Raw genomic sequence first — 23814 nt, forward strand, 5'->3', positions numbered from 1 at the left:
TTCCCGATGGAAGAAGGTGGAAGAAAGAATGTCCAGGTCTTTGATTATGCTGGCTGCTTTTCTAAGACAGTGGGAAATGTAGACAGAGTCAATGGATACGAGGCTGGTTTACATGATGGATTAGGTCATTCATGACCCTTTGTAGTTTCTTGTGGTCTTGGACAGAGCAGGAGCAATATCAAGTTGTGATACAACCAGAAAGAATGCTTTCCAGAAAGGGAGGAGAATGTTACGTGACAACCAGAATATCAGTTTCAAATTTCTATCCTGTGCTTACATTCATTGCTTTGATAGATGTTTTTATTGACAAGGGATTAGAATGGAAGGATTTTCAGTCAGAAACATCTTGATTCATTCGGACACGACTATCATCAGTGATCAAATGTCAGAGGAACACTGATGCCCTGTTCAAAAAGATTTCAATCATCAGTGCGAATGGAAAAGTTGTGTGATGCACATTCCCAAGAGAGAGAGAGAGATTTCCAGGAAAAGAGACATAAGAATATATGGACAAATGAACTATGAGCAGGCCACTCAGGCCGTTTCAGTGCTCAGCACCGACAACTGCCAGTTTCCAGATGCAATTTTACAACTCATCCGCTTAATCCTGGACCACAATGTCTTCACCTTCAACAACCAGTTCTTCATCCAGACACACGGAACAGCCATGGGGACCAAATTTGCACCTCAATATGCCAACATCTTCATGCACAGGTTCAAACAAGACATCTTCACCGCACAGGACCTTCAACTGATGCTATACACTAGATACATTGATGACATTTTCTTCCTTTGGACTCATGGTGAACAATCACTGAGACAACTATATGATGACATCAACAAGTTCCACCCCACCATCAGACTCACCATGGACTACTCTCCGGAATCGGTTGCATTCTTGGACACACACATCTCCATTAAGGACGGTCACCTCAGCACCTCACTATACCGCAAGCCCATGGATAACCTCACGATGCTCCACTTCTCCAGCTTCCACCCTAAACACGTTAAAGAAGTCACCCCCTATGGACAAGCCCTCCGTATACACAGGATCTGCTCGGATGAGGAGGATCGCAACAGACACCTCCAGGCGCTGAAAGATGCCCTCATAAAGAACAGGATATGGCGCTCAACTCATCGATCGACAGTTCCGACGTGCCACAGCGATAAACCGCACCGACCTCCTCAGAAGACAAACACGGGACATGGTGGACAGAATACCCTTTGTCGTCCAGTACTTCCCCGGAGCGGAGAAGCTACGGCATCTCCTCTGGAGCCTTCAACATGTCATTGATGAAGACGAAGGTTTGTGACAAATCCCCACATTAACATGGTCAATTCCCCATATTTCTGTGCTTGTGTCTCCAATTGGGCCCCCAGACTGCCATCATTTCCATCCACTAATGGAAATGTTCATATATTTGGCATGGTGTGACAGCCCTATGGCTGTAAAATGGTAGATCCTCTGGCTCAGTATGAGCTGTGACTTGGTGGATGGGCTATGAATGTGATATAAATACAGCCTTACAGATGATGCATTTCGTCCAAGTCAACTTGACAGTCAAATGATGAGGGCTGAATGGACTCCCCGAACTCTCTCGTTGCATATTGTTCTTATTGAATGGGATCATACCTATCCAAGCAGTGTAAAAAAAAGGAAACAACAGGAAACAAGTAGCCAGAGTAAATCTTGGTCCAGAGAAAGCTCACTTCAAAAGCAACTAACTTGTGTTAATATTAAAAACATTTGCCATATATTGTTTGACACAAAACTGATTCAGTTTAATTTTATCCAGAACATTAACACCTATTACCGAGCTGCAGTTTATGACCACCAGCAGAATAGGACCCTAATGAATGTTGTTCAGTCCTGGGTGTGATTAACAGCAAACTCTAACTCCTGCCTTCACTTATGAATTCGCTGATGCGTCAGCAGGTTGGATTTCCGAGTGAATCCCTTCCCACACTTGGAGCAGGTGAATGGTTTCTCCCCAGTGTGAACTCGCTGGTGTTCAATTAGTATCGACGATCGACTGAACCCAGTCCCACATTGAGAGCACATGAATGGCCTCTCGTCAGTGTGAACACGTTGGTGGGACCTCAGATCTCCAGATCGTTTGTAGCACTTCCCACAGTCTGGGCATTTGAAAGGTCTCTCCTCAGTGTGAACCCGCTGGTGAGCCATGAGTTGGGAGGACTGAGTGAATCCCTTCCCACAATTGGAGCAGGTGAACGGTCTCTCCCCAGTGTGAATTCGCTGGTGTTCAGTGAGATGGGATGATTGCCTGAATCCAATTGCACAGTGAGAGCATCTGAACGGTTTCTTGTCAGTGTGAACATGCTGATGGGATTTCAGTTCTCCAGAACTTTTATAGTAATTCTCACAGTCGAGGCACTTGAAAGGTCTCTCTCCAGAGTGAACCCGCTGGTGCACCATGAGTTGGGATGACCGACTAAATCCCTTCCCACACTCCGTGCAGGTGAATGGCCTTTTCCCAGTGTGAATTCGCTGGTGTACAGTGAGTTGAGATGATTGCCTGAACCCAGTCCCGCAGTGAGAGCACCTGAACGGTCTCTCCTCAGTGTGAACACGTTGGTGGTACGTCAGTTCCCAGGAACTTTTATAGCCCTTTCCACATTCTGCACAGTGAAAAGGTCTTTCCTCCGTGTGAACTTGCTGATGGCGTGTCAGTTCCCGGGAACTTTTAAAGCACTTCCCACATGCTGGACATTTAAAAGGTCTCTTGTCAGTGTGAACTCGCTGGTGTGATAGCAGGTTGCTTGTGTGAATGAATCCCTTCCCACACTGGGAGCAGGTGAATGGCCTCTCCCCGGTGTGAACTCTCTGGTGTACCAGCAGATTGGAGGACTGAGTGAATCCCTTCCCACATTTGGAGCAGGTGAATGGTCTCTCTCCAGTGTGAACTTGCCGGTGTCTCAGCAGGTTGAACGACTGAGTGAATCCTTTCCCACACACAGAGCAGGTGAACGGCCTCTCCCCAGCATGAACTCGCTGGTGAATTTCCAGTTCAGATGGGGAATAGAATCCTTCCTCGCAGTCCCCACATTTCAACGGCTTCTCTTCAGTGTGACGGCACTTGTGGTTCGTGGGGTCAGATGATTCATACACAGAACACGCGTACAGATTCTCCCCACTGCAATCGATGCTTTTTTCTTCCATGTTCAAAATCCAATCATGATACAATGGTTACAATAAATTGGGCGACTCCATCAGATCCTGATGTGATGTTCGCTTTGTGTTTCCCGACTGAAAATCCTCCTCTTCTAATACCCTGTGAAATTGATTTAAATGGAAAAAAGGCAGTGAGAGAGAACCCACAGAAACACAAAGGCAGGTTGTGAAATTGAGCTGAATGAATCTGGTCATTTGTGGGGCCGGCACTGGGAAAAAGTTACCAGGGAAACTGCCGGATTGTCAGTGGGCGGCACGGGGGCGCAGTGATCAGCACTGCTACCTCACAGCGCCAGGGACCCGTGTTTGATTCCCAGCTTGGGTCACTGTCTGTGTGGAGTTTGTACGCTCTCCCTGTGTCTGCGTGGGTTTCCTCCGGGTGCTCCGGTTTCCTCCCACAGTCCGAAAGACATGCTGGTTAGGTGCATTGACCCGAACAGGTGCTGGATTGTGGCAACTAGGGGAATTTCACAGCAACTTCATTGATGTGTTAATGGAAGCCGACTTGTGACTAATAAATTTTTAACTTTAAAAAAACCCAACTGATTCACTAATGTCCTTCAGGGAAGGAAACCTGCTCCCTGGTCAGGGGTGACACAAGACTCTGGACAATCTGGGAGAAGAGATCGAGGGGGAAGAGGCAGAGAGACAGAAGTAGGAGAGGGTGAGACAGAATTGGGCAGCACAGGAAAAAAGGAATTTCAAATATTTCAAACTCCCACAACCTCGACCACCTCGATGGAGCAACGAAGCAGGTGTATGGGAACACCATCATCTCCAAGTTCCTTTTCAACTCACACACCATCCTGACGTGTCTGACATCCAGTACTGGATGAACAGAAACTTCTTCCAATTGAATATTAAGAACCAAGCCGTTGTCTTCAGTCCTCACAACAGACTCCACTCTCTCTCCCTGGCAACTGTCTGAGGCTGAACCAGACTTCTCACAACCTCAGTGTCCTGTCTCATCCCAAACTGAGCTTCCAGCCACATATCCTCATCATCACCCAGAATGTCTATTTCCACCTCAGTAACATCGCCCGAGTCTCAAATCATCTTGTTCAGAAACTCTCATCCATTCCTTTGTTACCTCTGGACTTAACTCTCCCAGAGCACTCTTTGCTGGCCTCCCACATTCAGCCTCCCTGCAATCCTCAGGTCATCCAAAACTCTGCTGTCTGTGTAATTATTCAAGACTTGTTCACCCATCACCCCTGTGCTCACTGACCTATAAAGGTTCCTGTTTAAGAACCACTAACATTTAAAAACTCCCGTTCTTGTTTCCAAATTTCTCCATGACTGCGACCACTCCTCTCTCTGTAATATCCTTCAGTCACACAATTCTCCATCATCGATGCTCGCCCCTAATTCCAGCCTCTCTTCAGTGTGAACATATTGATGGGATGTCAGTTCCTGGGAACTTTTATAGCACTTCCCACAGTCTGGGCAATTAAAAGGTCTCTTGTCAGTGTGAACTCGCTGTTGTGTCATGGGTAATGCCGACTGAGTGAATCGTTTCCCCACATACAGAGCAGGTGAATGGCCTCTCCCCCGAGTGAACCTGCTGGTGTTTCAACAGGTTGTTTGACTTATTGAATCACAACCCACACTCAGAGCCGGCTCACGGCCTCTCCCTTGTGTGACTGCGTCACTGAGTCTCCAGTTTAGACGGTAACTGAAGGCCTTCTCACAGTCCTCATGTTTCCACAGTTCTCCCCGGTGTGATAGTGTCTCGACAGGTTAGACGATTGGTTGAAGCCTCATCCACACATAGAACATGTGTACGGTTTTCCCCCCACTGTGAACAGTGCTTTTTCCTTCAATGTTCAAAATCCCATAATTTGGACACTCCATCAGATCCTGATGTGAATGTTTGGTTTGAGTTTCCTGACTACATATCCTCCTCTTTCAATACCTCATGAAATTAATTTAAAACAGAGAAAAGGGAGTGAGAGAGTGCCCACAAAAACACAAAGGCAGGTTATGAAATTGAGCTGAATGAATCTGGTAATCTGTGGGGTCGACACTAGGAAAAAGTGATCATGGAAGCTCCTGGATTGTCATAAAAACCCAACTGGTTCACTAATGTCCTTTAGGGAAGGGGACTTACCACCCAGTCTGGGCCTACACAAGACTCTGGCCTCTACGGGAGGGGAGAGAGGTGAAAGACGCAGGGGCAAAGGAGGTGATTTTCTATTTTGAATTCTAGAACTTTGACAAAATTCTCCAAACCTTCAACTTCCACACCAAGGAGGACCAGTTGCATTCGAACACCATAATCTCCAAATTCCCCTCCAACTCGCACACTGTCCTGCCCTGTCCGATACCCAGTACTGAATGAACAGCAATGTGCTCCATTTAACTACTGGGAAGAAGAAAACCATTGTTTCTCTTCAGTCCCCGCTACAAACTCCACTCCCAAACTACTGACTCCATCCTTCTCCCTGACAACTGTCTGAGACTGAACCGGACTGTTCCCAGCTTCAACAACAGCTTTCATTCGAAACTGAGCTCCTGACCTCATATCTGAATAATCACCAAGACTGCCAATTTCCATCTCAGTAACATCATCTGACTCTGTCCTTGATTTTGCTCATCTGCAGCTGGAACTCTCATCCATTTCTTCAATAACTCCAGACTTAACTATCCGAATGCATTTCCAGCCTCCTACATTCAATCTCCCTGAAGTCTTTAAGACTTCTCATCCAAATCTCTGCTGGCCGTGTGCTTACTCACACCAAGTCTTGTTCATCATCACCCCTGAGCTCACTGACCTGCAAAGGCACTTAATGTACAACACTTCTTTGAAATGCCCTGGGAAAGTCTATGACATGGAAGACATATAAATACAGATTGTTATTATTGACATGTATCATCGTTCCTTCATCATCACTGGGTGAATAACCTGTAACTCTTACCTAACGCATTGTGGGAGCATCTTCACCACATGGACTGCAAAGTTCAAGAAAGTCAAAGATCATCTTGCCCACAGATACCTGGGGATGGGGAATGTTTGCTGCTGGTCTTGTTAGTGAAAGGACACAGTCTATTTATCTATTAGCATCATAAGTAGGCTTACATTCACATTGCAATGAAGTTACTGTGAAAACCCCATAGTCGCCACACTCCGGCGCCTGCTCGGGTACACTGAGGGAGAATTTAGCATGGCCAATGTACCTAACCAGCACGTCTTTCGGACTCTGGGAGGAAACCAGAGCAGCCAGAGGGAACTCACGCAGACACAGAGAGAACGTGCAAACTCCACACAGACTCCACAAGGCTGGGAATCGAATCCGTGTCCCTGGCGCTGTGAGGCAGCAGTGCTAACCACCGTGCCACCTTAATTTTCACATCAAAGCAAAAACTGACTTAACTATTTGGGACTTTCAAAGGTGGTGATTTTAACCAACATCCCCCACGGTGGTGAATGTTGAGTATAAAAGTTGGCAAATTATGTTACAGTCATATAAAATATTGGTTAGGTCACATTTGGAATACTGTGTCCAATTCTGGTCGGCATTCTACCAGAAGGACGTGGTGGCTTTGGAGGGAGTACAGAAAATGTTTACCAGGATGTTGCATGGTATGGAGAGTATTAGCTATGAGGAAAGATTGAATAAACTGGAAAGATGGAGGCCATGGGGCAACCTGATAGAAGTTTATAAAATTATGAGGGGCGTAGGTAAGGTAACAGTTGGAAGCTTTCTTCCTGGGCAGAAATGACAATCACAAGGGGGCACAATTCAAAGTAAGGGGGGGAAAAGTTCAGTGGAGACACGGGGGGGGGGGGGGGGGGACGTTTTTTTTACACAGTGGGTGGTGGGGCCTGGAATGCACTGCCAAGTGAGGTGGTCGAGGCAGATACATTAGCAACATTTAAAACTTATCTGGATAAAAACATGAACAGACGGTGTATAGAGGGATATAAGCGGTTGGTTTAGATAGGACAACGTGATGGGCGCAGGCTTGTGGGCTGAAGGGCCTGTTCCTGTGCTGTACTGTTCTTTGTTCTTTATCCCCTAGCCACACCATAGGGGAACAGTGCGCAGGCGCAGTACCGAACATGGTCGGGAGCATGCGCGATGTCAGTGATGGCGAAGGGGAGAGAGGATCCTTTTGTCTGATCCGCAGCCGGTGAAGGTGTGGAAACGCGCAGGGCCGATGGAGTCGGCGGGTGAACGGGGAGGGTTTCTAAATACCTGCTGAAAGCCTCAAACCGCGAATACGGACCTGCAGGTTCCGCGTTTGCAGCTCCGGTTTGTCCTCCTGGGGCGAAGACCCCGGTTACCAGCCGCCATCTTAGTTCAGCGGAGGGCAGAGCGCATGCGCTGACGTCTTGGTGACGCCCATTGTCACACAACAGAGAGTGGACGGGATTCAGGATTTCTGTTTTTAACTGGGTCCTAGTGCCCGAGTCACATAAAAGGATCAGTCACACTGGTCAGAACTTTCTGGTTCAGTTCGGAAGGTTCCCTTTGGTTTTGTTGATGCTTGGTTGTTGATTTTTGTCTTTCAGTTCGTTTGGACCATATGATTGGAGGGAATAAGAAAGGAAAGAATGTTCCATCCGAACTAGAATTGTCTGTTCTGAATTTCTATCCTGTATTTACACTGATAACTTCTGTAAACTCCTTTTACAGGGGATTAGGATGGGAGGATTGACAGGTGGGAAACTTAAATCAAACATCACATTGAGATCTGACAGTCATTCGATTCATCAGGACCTGAATATCAATGTGGAAGGAGAAATGTTTGTTTGTTCTGTCTGTGGGAAAAGATTTCAAACATCAGTGTGACTGGAAAAGCAGCGAGACACACACACCCGAGTGACAGCGTTCCAGTGAACTGACTGTGAAAAGAGCTTGAACCAGTTACACAGCCTGAAAAAACATCACACCATTCACAGCAGGGAGGAACCGTACATGTGCAGTGTGTGTAGTCAACTGATCATCAACCTGGAGAGACACAAGGATACTGGCACCATGGAGAAACCATGGAAATGTGAGGAACATAGAACAGTACAGCACAGAACAGGCCCTTCGGCCCACGATGTTGTGCCGAGCTTTATCTGGAACCAAGATCAAGCTGTCCCACTCCCTATCATCCTGGTGTGCTCCATGTGCCTATCCAATAACTTCTTAAATGTTTCTAAAGTGTCTGACTCCACTATCACTGCAGGCAGTCCATTCCACACCCCAACCACTCTCTGCATGAAGAACCTACCTCTGATATCCGTCCTGTATCTCCCACCACGAACCCTATAGTTATGCCCCCTTGTAATAGCTCCATCCACCCGAGGAAATAGTCTTTGAACGTTCACTCTATCTATCCCCTTCATCATTTTATACACCTCTATTAAGTCTCCCCTCAGCCTCCTCCGCTCCAGAGAGAACAGCCCTAGCTCCCTCAACCTTTCCTCATATGACCTACCCTCCAAACCAGGCAGCATCCTGGTAAATCTCCTCTGCACTCTTTCCAGCGCTTCCACATCCTTCTTATAGTGAGGTGACCAGAACTGCACACAATATTCCAAATGTGGTCTCACCGAGGTCCTGTACAGTTGCAGCATAACCCCACGGCTCTTAAACTCCAACCCCCTGTTAATAAAAGCTAACACACTATAGGCCTTCTTCACAGCTCTATCCACTTGACTGGCCATCCCAGCTGGAAATCCATCAGCGCACTCACACTGGGGAGAGGCCATTCACCTGCTCCATGTGTGGGAAGGGATTCAGAGAGTCATCCAACCTGCTGCAACACCAGCGAGTTCACACTGACCTGAGACCTTTTAAATGCCCAGACTGCGGGAAGGGCTATAAAAGTTCTGGGGACCTGATGTCCCATCAACGTGTTCACACTGACCAGAGGCCATTCAGGTGCTTTCACTGCGGGACTGGGTTCAGGAAATCATCTGAATTCACTGTACATCAGCGCACTCACACTGGGGAGAGGCCGTTCACCTGCTCCATGTGTGGGAAGGGGTTCATTAATTCATCCAACCTGCTGAGACACCAGCGCACTCACTCTGATGCAAGAACTTTCAAATGTCCTGACTGTGAGGAGAGCTTTAAAAACAGTGATAATCTGCTGAGACATCGACGCACTCACACTGGAGAGAGGCCGTTCACCTGCTCTGAGTGTGGGAAGGGATTCACTCGATCAGCCGCACTGCTGACACACCGGCGAGTTCACAGCGGAGAGCGGCCATTCGCCTGCTCGGAGTGTGGGAAGAGATTTACTTATTCATCTCATCTATTGAAACACCAGCGCACTCACACTGTGGAGAGACCATTCACCTGCTCCATGTGTGGGAAGGGATTCACTCAATCTTCTAACCTGCTGACACACCAGCAAATTCACAAGTGAGTGCAGAGGTTGGAGTTCTCTGTATTGCTGCTGTTGATCACATTGAGGACTAAATGTGTGGATTAAACCTGAGGTGTGTAAGAAATGTGTCCCAGCTGCTCTTCCATGGTTCAGAGCTCCTCGGCACGGAACAGAGGCTCCTTTACAACTGTGTTTAGAGTCAGGAAGAACAACAGTGAATGCTGGAAACATGCCGTCAAATCAGAGATTGGTGTAAAACTGGGATCTGTTCCTGAGTGAGAGTGAAACAGCAGGTTTAAGTTTCCTGTCTGGAACTGATTGTGGTAATTATGGTAATCATAGAATCCCTACAATGCAGAAGGAGGCCATTTGGCCCATCGAGTCTGCACCGACTCTCTGTCAGAGCATCTTCCCCAGACACACCCCTCCCACGCTAGCCCCATTACCCCACGCATTTACCCCACTAATTCCCCGAACCATAACATCTTGGGACATCTATGGGGCAATTTAGCATTGGTCAATCTGCCTAACCTGTACATCTTTGGACTGTGGCAGGCAACCAGGGAGCATTTCCATGGAGATGCTGCTTCGACCCAGAGTGTAATGGTAATGCTGCTGCACTTTGATACGACTGCTCAGACATTAGACTGTGTCAGCTCTTATTGATACTGAATAAAATCTAACCACTGTCACCAATAAGGGTTATCACTGGCAATCATTTCAGAGTTTGGGGAAAGAGAATAAAGGGCTAATGGACACCCCGAATCCCAATTCTATAGAATAAAAGGATGTTCACAATACTCTGGGCCCAAATGGTTTCTCTTCAGCTCCTCTGCACCCTGTTACTGTGACTCCACACTTTGGGCACATGGACTGAACCCCAGGGGTTCCATCACCATCTGCCCCAATCGCCCCGTCTCCTGCCCCAATTGGCTGGAGGCCCATTTCCCAGTCAGTCCTCCAGCACCTTCCTGTCTCTCTATCAGTGCAACGCCCAGGGCAGCTTCCCAATTGAGGCTCAGGCCCTGTTATTCTCAGCGAAATTCAGCTCTCAACTCCGTCACCTGGCTGTCACTAACATGAGCAACAGAGAGAGAAAGGTGCCCCAGGCTGAAATGGGAACTTGAAACTTGTGGCTCCAAACAAACTCTTCAACATTTGTGCATTCAATACCTGTTTTTGTATGAGGTTGTTATTTTGACATTGAGGCACTGGAGGCGAAGAATAACTTTCCCTTTCCAACTTTGAATTAGAACCATAGAACCATAGAAAATTACAGCTCAGAAACAGGCCTTTTGGCCCTTCTTGTCTGTGCCGAACCATTTTATGCCTAGTCCCACTGACCTGCACTTGGACCATATCCCTCCACACCCCTCTCATCCATGAACCCGTCCAAGTTTTTCTTAAATGTTAAAAGTGACCCTGCATTTACCACTTTATCTGGCAGCTCATTCCACACTCCCACCACTCTCTGCGTGAAGAAGCCCCCCCTAATATTCCCTTTAAACTTTTCTCCTTTCACCCTTAACCCATGCCCTCTGGTTTTTTTCTCCCCTCGCCTCAGCGGAAAAATCCTGCTTGCATTCACTCTATCTCTACCCATCAAAATCTTATACACCTCTATCAAATCTCCCCTCAATCTTCTACGCTCCAGGGAATAAAGTCCCAACCTATTCAATCTCTCTCTGTAACTCAGCTTCTCAAGTCCCGGCAACATCCTTGTGAACCTGTCTATTGTCTATTGTATCAGCCACAGCGCAGTGGATCCACACGCTTCCACAAGAAACTGCAAAGGGTGGTGAATGTACCCAGTCTATCACACAAACCAGCCTCCCATCCATTGCCTGTGTCTACACTTCCTGCTGCTTCGGAAAAACAGCCAGCATAATCAAGGACCCTACACAGCCCAGACATTCTCCCTTCCACCTTCTTCCATTGGGAAAAAGATACAAAAGTCTGAGGACACGTACCAACTGACTTCCCTGCTGCCATCAGACTTTTGAATGGACCTACTTCATATTAAGTTGATCTTTCTCTACATTCTAGCTGTGACTGTAACACTACATTCTGCACTCTCTCCTTTCCTTCTCTATGAACGGTATGCTTTGTCTGTATAGCATGCAAGAAACAATATTTTTCACTGTATACTAATACATGTGATGATAATAAATCAAATCTTCACTCTGAATCAGAAGATTGTTCTTTCCAATCCCAGTCCATTGACCTGAGGCCAACATTCAAAGTGCCAGCACTGAGGGAGTGCTGCATTATTAGAGCTGCTGCCTTTAGGATGAGATGCCAACCCAAGTACCCCATCTGCCCCTTCAAGGACATAGATGTTGCCATGGGTATGATTTTGAAGAAGAGCAGGGGGCCTATCCCCAGAGTCTTGACCAATATTTATCAATCAACATCACTATAAACAGATCATCTGCTCGTGATCATGTTGCTGCTTTTGGGATCTTGCTGTGTACACATTAGCTGCCACATTTCCTGCATTACAACAACGACCACACTTCAAAGCTGCTTCATTGGTTGGAAAGTGCATTGGGACACCCTGTGGTCCTGAACGATGCTAAATGCAAGTTTTTTAATTTCAGATTTGTGTTCCCTGATCTTGATATCTGAATCTGAATTGACTTCAGCCACCCCCAAAACTTGCCATTTAACAAATTCACTTTGGATCAAAGAATATTTTAACCAATTAAGGCAACAGCAGGATTCTCCGGTGAGTAAATTTTAAAAATAAATTTATTCAACAAGAAATGTTTACTTCAAACATTGGCTTTTACAGCTTGATGTGGGTGATCAGTCTGTCGAAGGTTAACCCTCTCTGGCTCCTTCTTTGACAGGAATTCTTGTGGATTTCAACCTCAGAAGTCTGGTTCCTTCTTTGACAATAATTTACCTGGAACTCGACCCTGTGAATATTCAGTACTTGGCTGGCAGGGAAGATGTTGGGAATCTACTTTTATCCCCAAAGTGACCATTACCTGACATCAGAGTTGGGCTGATTGTGACATGACACTTGGTCAATTTGGTTACCAGATTAATTTAACCGGATCCCCAATTACTGACACCACCTTCTCTCAAAATCTTAGACAGGAATACAATTGCACAGTTTCATACTAACCCTTTATCTGATTCTATACAATCAGGTATTCAGACAATTTCAAATTCTGAGACAAATCAGAGCTTGAAGGTCTCTCTTACCAGTACATTTATCATCATTGCACATTCTTCACATACACAGCAATTCAAATGATATGTTTTTACAGCAAATAAAACTCAGTCTTTTACTATAAGACTACTTGTGACACTAATAGATAAAAAAATGACATTCTTTATCGATTTATTAACCGTAACTCAATTAAATCTCACTACTTCTCCAGTTATTTGTTACTGAATGCGAGCTAATTAATACAGTAATCTTTAGTTAATAAACTTGGTTACTACAAGATAGACTGGTTCAAAAAGACAGTTTGTCGAAAGATAACAGCTTTCTTCCTTACTAATCCTGACCAGACTGAACAATGAACCTTATTCTTTAGTTGGACTTTGGAAGAATATGATATCCTGTAGCTTATCAAAATTATAAAATAATTTATTTCTTTAAACAACTTCTGCCGGCTCTGCGGTTTCTGGAAACTTTTCAGGTTATTCAATGTTAATATTTTAAAATAAAGATCTAGCCTTTATATAATTGTCTATTACACTGAGTCACTGACGATAGCTTATTCAAGGTTCATTCCTGAATAATCGTATGTTACATGACTGGCTTTTCATATACAATCAATTTGTAGCTAATAAAGCCAGTGACAGAAGGGGAATAGACTGTTAGAAGCCACATGTTCGATTTTAAAATGGTTTCCTTGACCTTGTTACTTATAGCAATGAATATAGATAGTTTTCTGATCGATAAGGGAATTAGGGGATAGGGGGAGCAGGTGGCTAAGTGGAACTGATTCGCTTCAGATCAGCCATGATCTTGTTGAATGGCGGGGCAGGCTCGAAGGGCCAGATGGCCTACTCCTGCTCCTATTTCTTATGTTCTTATGTTCTTATATGGTATGAAAGCGATTGATTTTTGAAACTAAATTTGGTTACTCAGGCCTGCAATTTCTTCCATTACAACAGTCACTACAATTCACAGAACTTCATTCACTGTATAATGCTTCAGGACAAAGGCATAGATAGAGAAACAAGGTGGTGAAAGGTTATCGGGGGAGGTGGGAATGTGGAGTTGAGGTTTCAATTAGGTCAGCCATGATCGTGTTGAATGGCAGAACAGGCTCCTGAATCATATGTTCATCTGACACCCTGTGGTTGTGAGAGGTGCTACAGAAATGCAATTTTTTTTTGTTCTCCACAATATTGTATATATTACACTCAGTCCCTGCATCAAAATCATTGTTAAAGGTTGAGTCTAAATTTGCCACATTTTGAATGATGGGGTGGTTTTCTCCAAAGAGAAGACGAAGAAGTGATCTGATGGAAGTCTTTAAAATTATGAAGGGGTTCAATATTCCAATAGGTATTTCAGTGAGAAACCTCTTTACCAGCGAGTGGTGAGAATGTGGAACTCCCTACCACAGCGAGTGGTTGAGGTGAACAGCATGGATACATTGAAGGGGAAGCTCGATACATACATGAGGGAGAAAGAAATAGAAGGATATGCTGATGAGGAAGATGAAGAGGGGTGGGTGGAAACTTATGTTGCGTATAAATAGTGACGCAGACTGATTGGGCCGACTGGCCTGGCCCTGTGCTGTAGACTCAATGGAACAGAGACAAATGTATTTTAGATCTACCTGGAGTGCTATTAAAAGCACTATTTACTATCCAAGATAAAATAAATATCCTTCATCAGCTTTTGTGGATCATTTCAGTAGAAATGTGCTCTCCCAGGCTCAAAGTGCATCAACCCACTGGAATCAACATCGAGACCAGCCAGTCCAGCAGAAAGAAACTTCACCAAAATGGTTCAGTCCTGGACATGATGAACAGCAGCAATAACAGCAGAATCCAACCCTGTCATCATTTGTGAACTCGCTGGTGTCTCAGCAGCTGTGATGACTGAGTGAATCCCTTCCCGCACACAGAGCAGGTAAATGGTCTCTTCCCAGTGTGAACTCTCAGGTGTGCCTACAGGTTGGATGAATTACTGAATCCCTTCCCACACTGAGAGCAGGTGAATGGTCTCTCTCCGGTGTGAACTCGCAGGTGTGTCTGCAGGTGGGATGACTGAGTAAATGCTTTCCCACAATCAGAGCAAGTGAATGGCCTCTCCCCAGTGTGCACTCGTCGGTGTTTCTGCAGATTGGATGCATCTGGGAATCCCTTCCCACAATCGGGGCAGGTCAACGGTCTCTCCCCAGTGTGAACTCGCTGGTGTATCAACAGATGCGATGAATCAGTGAATCCCCTCCCACATTCGGGGCAGGTGAATGGCCTCTCCCCAGTGTGAATTCGCTGGTGCATCAACAGATGGGATGAGCGACTAAATCCCTTCCCACAGGTAGAGCAGGTGAATGGTTTCTCCCCAGTGTGAACTCGTTGGTGCATCAGCAGACTGAATGAATCACTGAATCTCATCCCACACATTGAGCAGGGGAATGGTCTCTCTCTGGTATGAACCCTCTGGTGCATCAGCAGGTTGGATGAATCAGTAAATCCCTTCCCACACTCGGAGCAGGCGAATGGCCTCTCCCCAGTGTGAACTCGCTGGTGCCTCAGCAGGTTGGATGAATCACTGAATGCCTTCCCACACTCAGAGCAGCTGAATGGTCTCTCCCCGGTGTGAATGCGCTCGTGTGACTGGAGGCGGGATAACTGAGTGAATTCCTTCCCGCACTCCGAGCAGGTGAACCGCCTCTCCCTGGTGTGAACTCGCTGGTGCATCAACAGGTTGGATGAATCACTGAATCCCTTTCCACAATCGGAGCAGGTGAATGGCCTCTCCCCAGTGTGAACTCGCTTGTGTGTCAGCAGGTGGGATGAACTTGTGAATCCTTTCCCACACTCAGGGCAGGTGAATGGCCTCTCCCCTGTGTGAACTCGTTTGTGTGTCTGCAGGGAGGATGAATGAGCGAATCCCTTCCCACACTCCAAGCAAGTGAAAGGCCTCTCCCCAGTGAGACTGCGTCGATGAGTTTCCATCTGATATGGGAAATTGAATCCTTTACCACAGTCTCCACATTTCCATGGTTTCTCCATGGTGTAGGTGTCCATGTGTCTCTCCCAGTTTGACAGTCAGTTGAAGCCTTGTCCATACATAAAAAACCTGAATAGTGACTAGTGATGTCTTTTCAAGCTGTGTAACTGGTTGAAGCTTTATTCCACAGTCAGTGCACAGGAACACCCACTCATGTCTGTGTCTCCACGTTTTCCAATCACACTTATGGTTGAAATCTCTTGAAGCAGACAGAACAGAGAAATATTTCTCTTTATAGATTCCAAAGGCTGATGTTGTTCAGGTCCCGATTTATCAAGTTAATCTGGCAGATCACCACGAATATTTGTTTTGAGAAGTCCAATTCTGATATTCTGTAAAATGAGTTCCAAAATTCATCACTGTCAGTGCAACTTAGAAATTCAGAAAAGACAATTCTAGTTTTTATAGAAAATTCTTTACTTTCTCCCGCCATTCTTACCCTGCATCTAATACACATCATAGAACAACACTCGACATATCCCTGTCCTGTATTAATTTACTGTCTCCTTAATATCAGCTATCTCCTGGGGATCCACCCCTTTAATTGTGACCATTACGAATATAGACCATCCTTTTAGCCAGACAAATAAATGTATTAAGCTGAGGGAGCTAAAGAATGTTAATGTCTTTAAAAGAGAAAGGCTTGGGGCAACCTTACCAGAGTCTGCAGCCTCCCTGGATTCACTTCCTTTCCCTTCAGTTGCTGCAAGTCCCCAGTTTCCCCCAGAATGAGAAGGGGGTTGAAAAGAAAGTGTTTCACTGACAGATGTCGGAGACAGGAGGACGTTTCTGTCTGCATGAAGCTCAATCTGCATTGTCACAAAGACAGCATTCTGATTGGCTGGAGGACCAGAGGGCTGCCGGTCCTCCAACTATTCTCATTGGTGAATGTCTCACGCGACATAATGGTGGGTGGGACCTCCTCCGTACATGCGCACCTTCCCTCTCCCCTGGACATGCGCATTCGGGGTCGCCTGCTTGCGTGGCGAATAGAGCGGTTTCCCCAGCGCCGTGGATTGTGGGTATGCGGCTGCCATTATTCAGCCGGTCTCCAAACTCCTGGGACTGGGGTGAAAATTCGTGGGTTTGGGTTTGGTACCTGTGGGTTTGATTGTGACGCCCCTTTCGCAAAAGAGTTTGTTAAATACAGCTGTAAAGATTTGGACAGTGGCACAGTGGTTAGCACTGCTGCCTCACAGCGCCAGGGACCCAGGTTCAATTCCGGCCTTGGGTGACTGTCTGTGGGGAGTTTGTACATTCTCTCTGTATCTGTGTGAGTGGCTGGGCTTCCCCGTCTTGCCGGCGGTTGACATGAGCTGGCCATGTCAATGATGAACCTCATGCAGGAGGACACCAAGGGCAGCCTCAAGGCTGGTTTGGCCCTTCTGGTTCCCCTCTCCCCCTGCTCCAGTGGCACAGACATTTGGAAATATGTAACCAATGTCCAACTCCTCACAGCCAAAAGATATTGCTGATTTTTAAAATTACTGCCTCTGAAAACTGGCATGGTTTGCAGAGATTAACAATTTAATGCACTTAACTGGACAGACTGGAAAATGCCCACATCTTTTCTCTGTCTAGTTAATCCACTCGAATGATCATCTGATGAATCAGCTGACACTGTCCCATGCAGGGAGCCTTTTAAAGTGCTGGCCGTGACCTTGTTCTGGGTCACTGCCTGCAGTCTACAACACTAGACATCCCACTCTCCAACACTCATTGAGCAAAATGAAGGTCTACAACCCACCCTTGCTGCTAATTGGTGACAATGAATGTATTATCAGACACGCAGTGATGGCGGCACAGAAGTCGGAATGCTGCCGAATTCCGGATGTGGAATGCGCTGTCATAGAAACGAGAAGCAGGAGTAGGCCATTTGGCCCTTCAAACCTGCTCCACCATTCATTATAATCATGGCTAATCATCGAATTCAATGGGCTGATCATCGAATTCAATATCCTGATCCCACATGACTGCATTGTTCAGCTGTTGGAAGTTACCTCAAAACTGATTGCAAACGTTTATGTCTCTGATGTAAATCACCATTTAAAGTCAATAAGGCTGAGTGTAATTATTGAGCTCTGATGGAGGGTCATCTAGACTCAAAATGTTGGCTCTATTCTCTCTCCACAGAGGCTGTCAGACCTGCTGAGATCCCAGCATTTTCTGTTTTTGTTTCAGATTCCAGCAGCCACAGTAATTTGCTTTTATCTTAAGAGATTATTCCTCAAATTGAAATTGACAAAATAAATTGATATGAATGGCTGATTTGAACATCCAAAGGGAAAGTTTAAGGGAATAATCACATTGTCAGAACAAAAAGAAACTAACAACTAACAGCCAGGTGGTTCCTCAGTGTCAAAAACGATTTCTTTTTCACAATAATATTTCTACTTGAATTTGGGTTAATTTCAGAAAAAAAGTCAGAGAAAATTTGTGTTATTTTTAGGAAATAAAAGACCATCTAAAACAAAGATCTTGATAATGCCTGAAATCAAATATGATTATAATATATGAAATATGATATGGGGAAGTTTATGAGTGAGAGGAGGAGAAATTTCTTCATGCAGAGAGTGGTGAACTTGTGGAATTTGTCAGCACAGAAGGCTGCGGAGGCCAAAACATTAGAAATATATCTGTTTACCTTCTGAGATATATTCAGACTCTAAAAGCCTCAAGGAGTTTGGGGGGATCAGTGGAGAATGGTGTTGAGATAGGGGATCAGTCATGATCATATTGAACAGCAGAACAGGATCGAAGGGCCACATGACCTATTCCTGCTCCTATTTTCTATGTTTCTGGAAGTCAACAAAACAAGAATCTCATCAGGACTGTTGTTAAAAATGGAAACGAGGAATTACACATCTTCAGCCTGATCAACCAACATAAATTATAAAAGTCTGTTCTGTTAAGTATATTTTTCCATTCTATATTGACAAGTATTTTTCTTTTAAATAAGCTTCCTTCAATTGATTATCTGAGATTCCTGTCATAGAATCCCTACAGTGCTGAAGGAGGCCATTCGGCCCATGGAACCTGCACCAACAACAATCCCACCCAGGCCTAACCTCATAACCCATTTACCCTGCTAATCCCCCTGACACTCAAGGTCAATTTAGAACAGCCAATCAAGCTAACCCACACATCTTTGGAGTGTGAGGAAACCAGAGCACCCGGAGGAAACCCACGCAGACATGGGGAGAACGTCTTATCCAGTGGTTAAAAGTCTTGTTTAAAGTAAAATAACTGAGAGAGTTGTTTACAGGCATCGGTGAATTGGGCTGATTGCAGACAGAATGAGCAGGACAGTGAGAGAGAGAGCTGTGTCTGCACTGGCGCAGAGACAGAAATCCGATTGGAGGGTTGAAACATGGAGTTACAGGATTTGGGAGGTGACAAGGACGTTACAGGGGAAAAGACGATTAGAGATTGGGGCGAGAGTTTACAAGGATATTGGGAGTTAAGGGTTGGTTTCATTGGGGGAGGGTGCTGGTGATGATGGCAGAACTGAAGGACATAGGAATACCTGAAGGGAGAGAACCATGAACGATATCAGTGAAAATAGGGAAGCTGGGTGAGGAGCAGTTTAGTGGGAATAAGGTCGAGGGAGGAGGTGGGATTGCTGGAAAGATATACTCTGAGAGGATACAAGGAGAGATAGGAGAGAATTGAAACAAAGGATCAAATTCAGGGCTACAGCAAAGGGGGGTCATGAGAGAGAGTTTGGCTCGGTGGGCTAGGGGAAGGGAGGGAAGCAGTAGAGGCAGCTGATTACATTGTCTAAATCTTAATGACAAAGAAGCTCCATGAGCTCCTCACACTGGAGGTGAAGATGGAGGAGACAGGGGAAAGAGAGACCTTCAAAGGATCCAAATTGTGTTTGAGATATTAAAAAAGCTCAACACTCTTCATGTCGAACACAAACTGAATTTATTTTACTTAACAATGTATAACTTAACATTTATAACTATGCTTTGTTTATAAACAGCAATACTGTGATAACTTTCCACACAAATATCAACATACAAATTAGGAGCAGGAGTAGGCCACTCGGCCCCTCTAGCCTGTTCCACCACTCAATAAGACCATGGTTGATCTGATTGTAACCTCAAATCCACATTCCTTTTACCCCTTGTTAATCAAGAATCTATCCAGCTCTGCCTTCAAAATATTTAAAGACACTGCTTCCAATGCTTTTTGAGGAAGACCCAGAGACTCGCTGCCCTCTAAGAGAAAACATTTATTTCTCATCTTTGTGTCAACTGAGCAACATTTTATTTTTCAATAATGTATTCAATAATAAGAATTAGATTCGCTCACATGAGAAATCATCCTCTTTAAATCGATCCTGTCAAAATACCTCAGGAACTGAAAAAGATTTGAATCAAATTGCCTCTTACTCTTTTAAGCTCCAGCAGATACAAGCTCAGGCTACTCAGTCTTTCCTCATAAGAGAACCTCCCATTTCTGGTATAGTCTAGTAGACCTTCTCTGAACTGCTTCTAACACATTTACATTCTTCTTTAAATAAGGAGACAAATACTTTAATCATATTCCAAATCGCCAGTGTTCTGTAAAGCAGAAGCATAACCTCTGTTTTGTATTCAATTCCCCTCACAATAAACAATAACATTATGTTAACTTTCCCAATTACTTGCTGTACCCTTCTACTAGCCTTTTGTGACTCATGAACCAGGACACTCAGAATCCTCTGACGGGGAACTGAATTTCTCCTCACAGTCTCCACATTTACACGGTTTCTCCCTAATGTGACTGTGGATGTGAATGGTGCTGTTTCCTTCCATGTTCAAAATTCTCTGCTGTTAAGGTTACGATAAATTGTGCAGCTCCATCCAATCCTGATATTCTGTGTGAGTTTCCTGACCCCAAATCCTCCCCTTCTAAGCCAATTATATTAACACCTATAACAGAGCTGGAGTTATTTTTCAATTCAGCAGAAACAGACACAAACAAACATGGTTAAGTCTGAATATGATTAACAGCAAAATCCAATCACAATAGTTACTTGTGAATTTGCTGGTGTTTTCGCAGCCTGGATGAAGTAATGTATCCCTTCCCACACTGGGAGCAAGTGAATGGCCTCTCTCCAGTGTGAGTTCGCTGGTGATTTAGCATCGTGCATGAGGTAATGAATCCCTTTCCACACACAGAGCAGGTGAACGGCCTCTCCCCAGTATGAATTCGCTGGTGTTTCAGCAGCATGGCTGAGGTAGTGAAACCCTTCCCACACTGGGAGCAGGTGAACGGCCTCTCCCCAGTGTGAACTCGTTGATGATTTAGCAGCGTGGATGACTGAGTAAATCCCTTCCCACACTGAGAGCAGGCGAATGGCCTTTCGTCAGTATGAATTCGCTCGTGTATCACTAGGTTGGATGACTGATTGAATTCCTTCCTACACACAGAACATGTGAACGGTCTCTCCCCTGTGTGAATTCGCTGGTGTTTCAGCAGATGGGATGAGGTAGTGAATCCCTTCCCACATTGAGAGCAGGTGAACGGTCTCTCCCCGGTGTGAATGCGTCGATGAGTTTCCAGGTGGGATGGGTAATCAAATCCCTTCCCACAATCCTCACATTTCCAAGCCATCTCCCTGTTGTGACTGCAATTATGTCCTGAAAGGCCAGATGATTGGGTGAAGTCTTGTCCACAAACAGAACACAGTTTCTCTCCACTGTGAATGGTGCTTTTTCCTTCTATATTCAAAATACAATGATATTCAGGTTACAATAAATTGGTCGACTCAATCAGGTCTGAGATCATGTTTGATTTCTGTTTACCAACTGCAAATCTTCCTCTCCTAAAAGGTTGTGAAATTGATTTAGAACAGAAAAAAACTCATTTTCTCCTCATGCAACTGGCAAACATTATCTTATCTATGGAAAGAGACATAAAGTTAAAAGGCAAAAGGGATCAAAGGATATGGGGGTTTGGGCTATTATCATAATGAATAGAAGAGCAGGCTTGAAGGGCCAAATGGCCTACTCCTGATCCTATTTTCTATGTTTCTATGCAACTCAATGTCTATGAGGATGGTGGAACAGTAAACAAATGGTTTCAAAATGAGATTGGATCGGCACACAAAGGAAATGAACATGCTGCACTAATGGAGATATAGAGGGGAATGGGGCTGAGTGGATCACTCTGCAGAAAGTTGACATGGACTCAAGTTCCTTCTGAAGTGTAGAGTCCATGATTGGAAATGTATAACATAGCTGCAGTACTAGATTACAAGAATGGAAATAATAAATACATTATTTTACTGAAATATAAATATTATACCTAATACGTACTATAAAACAACACTGGATATATCTCTGTTGTTACGTCCCAAGCCAACTGATAACCTTATAATAAACACATTCCTGACAATTCCAAGGATAAAATGAGTGAGGTTTCACTTTTTAAAATGTTTCATTGTAAAAATCAAAATAAAAGCAACATAAATGAATCAGGCATTGACAGACAAATAGTATTTGAATAGATGGGATACTTTTACTTCAATAAAACCAGTCTCAACAAAATCACCAGCAATTTCTCCCTTAGAATTCGTGGCACTAATTCAATTTACCACAACTCTCTGTATTTCCCAGAGAGAGAGAAAAAACACAGGAGAATGGCACTCAGTCAAAATGCTCATTTGGCGAGTCGGGTACAGATATGATGGCCCATATATATGGCCCATATATATTTTATATATTTGCATATTTAATGGATAATAAATGTGTGTAATATACAGCACTCTGTTATGTGATTGGCAAGATAGGGATCAGTGAGGAAGAACTTTTTTTAGGCCCTGGAACTTGCTGCTGGTGAGAGTGGTGCAACTGGAGATAATCAGCGATTTCAAAATGAAATTTGATGGACACTTGAAGGAAATAAACTTTCAGGGAAATGGGGATATTGAGGGGTATGGAATTGACTGATTTTCTGTACAGAGAGTTGGTATGGACTTGAGTTGCCAAATAGATTCATTTTGTGCCACAGTGACTCTATGGCTTGAAATATAAAACATAGCAACGCTGCTATATATTTCAAGACAAGAAATAATTATAATGAACTTCAGAGAATCATAAATGATTTTGTATGTGCCATATGACCACACTATCTCTGTCCTCATTTGATTTACTGTTCCTTTAAACGTCATCCATCTCTTGGGAAAACGTTTTAATTGTGAGCATTAGGTAGGAGGCCATCCTATTAACCAGACAAATAAATGTGTCAAACTGAGAGAGCTAAAGGATATCTTTGAGAGAAAAAGGAAAAGATACCTGGACCTTGTCCTGCTCCTAATTCCGATGTTCGTCTGTTTCCTTTCCAGAGTCTACAGCCTCCCTTGATTCACTTCCTTTCCCTTCAGTTGCTGCAAGTCCCCAATTTCCCCCAGAATGAGGAAAGAAATGGAAAGGGGGAAACATTGATTTCCTCCCAGATGTTGTCCAGAGGCGGAAGCTTCACTCTGAAGCTCATTGGACAACTTCCGCATGTGACGTCACAAAGGAGCCCCCCTGAATCAGCCAATAGGAATCAGTCTGCTTCGCGGTGACGTCATGGTTTTCCAGTGCGCAGGCCCGGCCCGCAAACGCGGGCCCCGCTCCCGCCCATTGTTCCCCTCCTCCTGCACCTCCTCGAGCCAAGGTTTCCAGGCAACCGGCTGGCGGCTCCGGCCAGAGCGAGAAGCCGCTCGGTGATCTCCCCCTCCCCCCTCTCTCCACGGCGGCTGCTGCTCCAAAAAGAGACCCGAGAGCGACCGCTGGCGGCAGCCGCACTGCGCCTGCGCCGGACAGCTCGGCTCAGCAGCGCTCTCTGCGCCTGCTCCGGACAGCTCGGCTCAGCAGCACTCTCTGCGCCTGCTCCGGACAGCTCGGCTCAGCAGCGCTCTCTGCGCCTGCTCCGGACAGCTCGGCTCAGCAGCGCTCTCTGCGCCTGCGTGCTGGGCTGCCAGCTGAGGGAGTGGGGGAGGGGACTTTGCAAAATCTCTTCCCATCATTTTCTTCCAAGTCCCGCAGTTTGATTTGAAACAGCACAGCTTTTGTTTCAGACTCAAACGTCCTTCTCTGGC

The 23814-nt window shown here is 45.2% G+C and overlaps 2 protein-coding genes across 2 annotated transcripts in view; both read right to left on the reverse strand.

The window, feature by feature from the left end:
* Positions 1–23814, reverse strand: part of LOC144484402 (uncharacterized) — a 529373-nt gene that overhangs the window by 240092 nt on the left and 265467 nt on the right. The window lies entirely within an intron of this gene.
* The window catches only part of LOC144484412 (uncharacterized), a 59471-nt gene continuing 37426 nt past the window's right edge, over positions 1770–23814 (reverse strand). The window contains 3 exon segments of the mRNA XM_078202949.1: positions 1770–3086; positions 14562–15644; positions 20836–21276. Coding sequence (XP_078059075.1) covers positions 1907–3086; positions 14562–15644; positions 20836–21276 — 2704 coding nt within the window. The 3' untranslated portion in view covers positions 1770–1906.

This window comes from Mustelus asterias, unplaced genomic scaffold (assembly GCF_964213995.1).
Source record: "Mustelus asterias unplaced genomic scaffold, sMusAst1.hap1.1 HAP1_SCAFFOLD_106, whole genome shotgun sequence".
In the NCBI taxonomy this organism is placed as follows: Eukaryota; Metazoa; Chordata; class Chondrichthyes; order Carcharhiniformes; family Triakidae; genus Mustelus; species Mustelus asterias.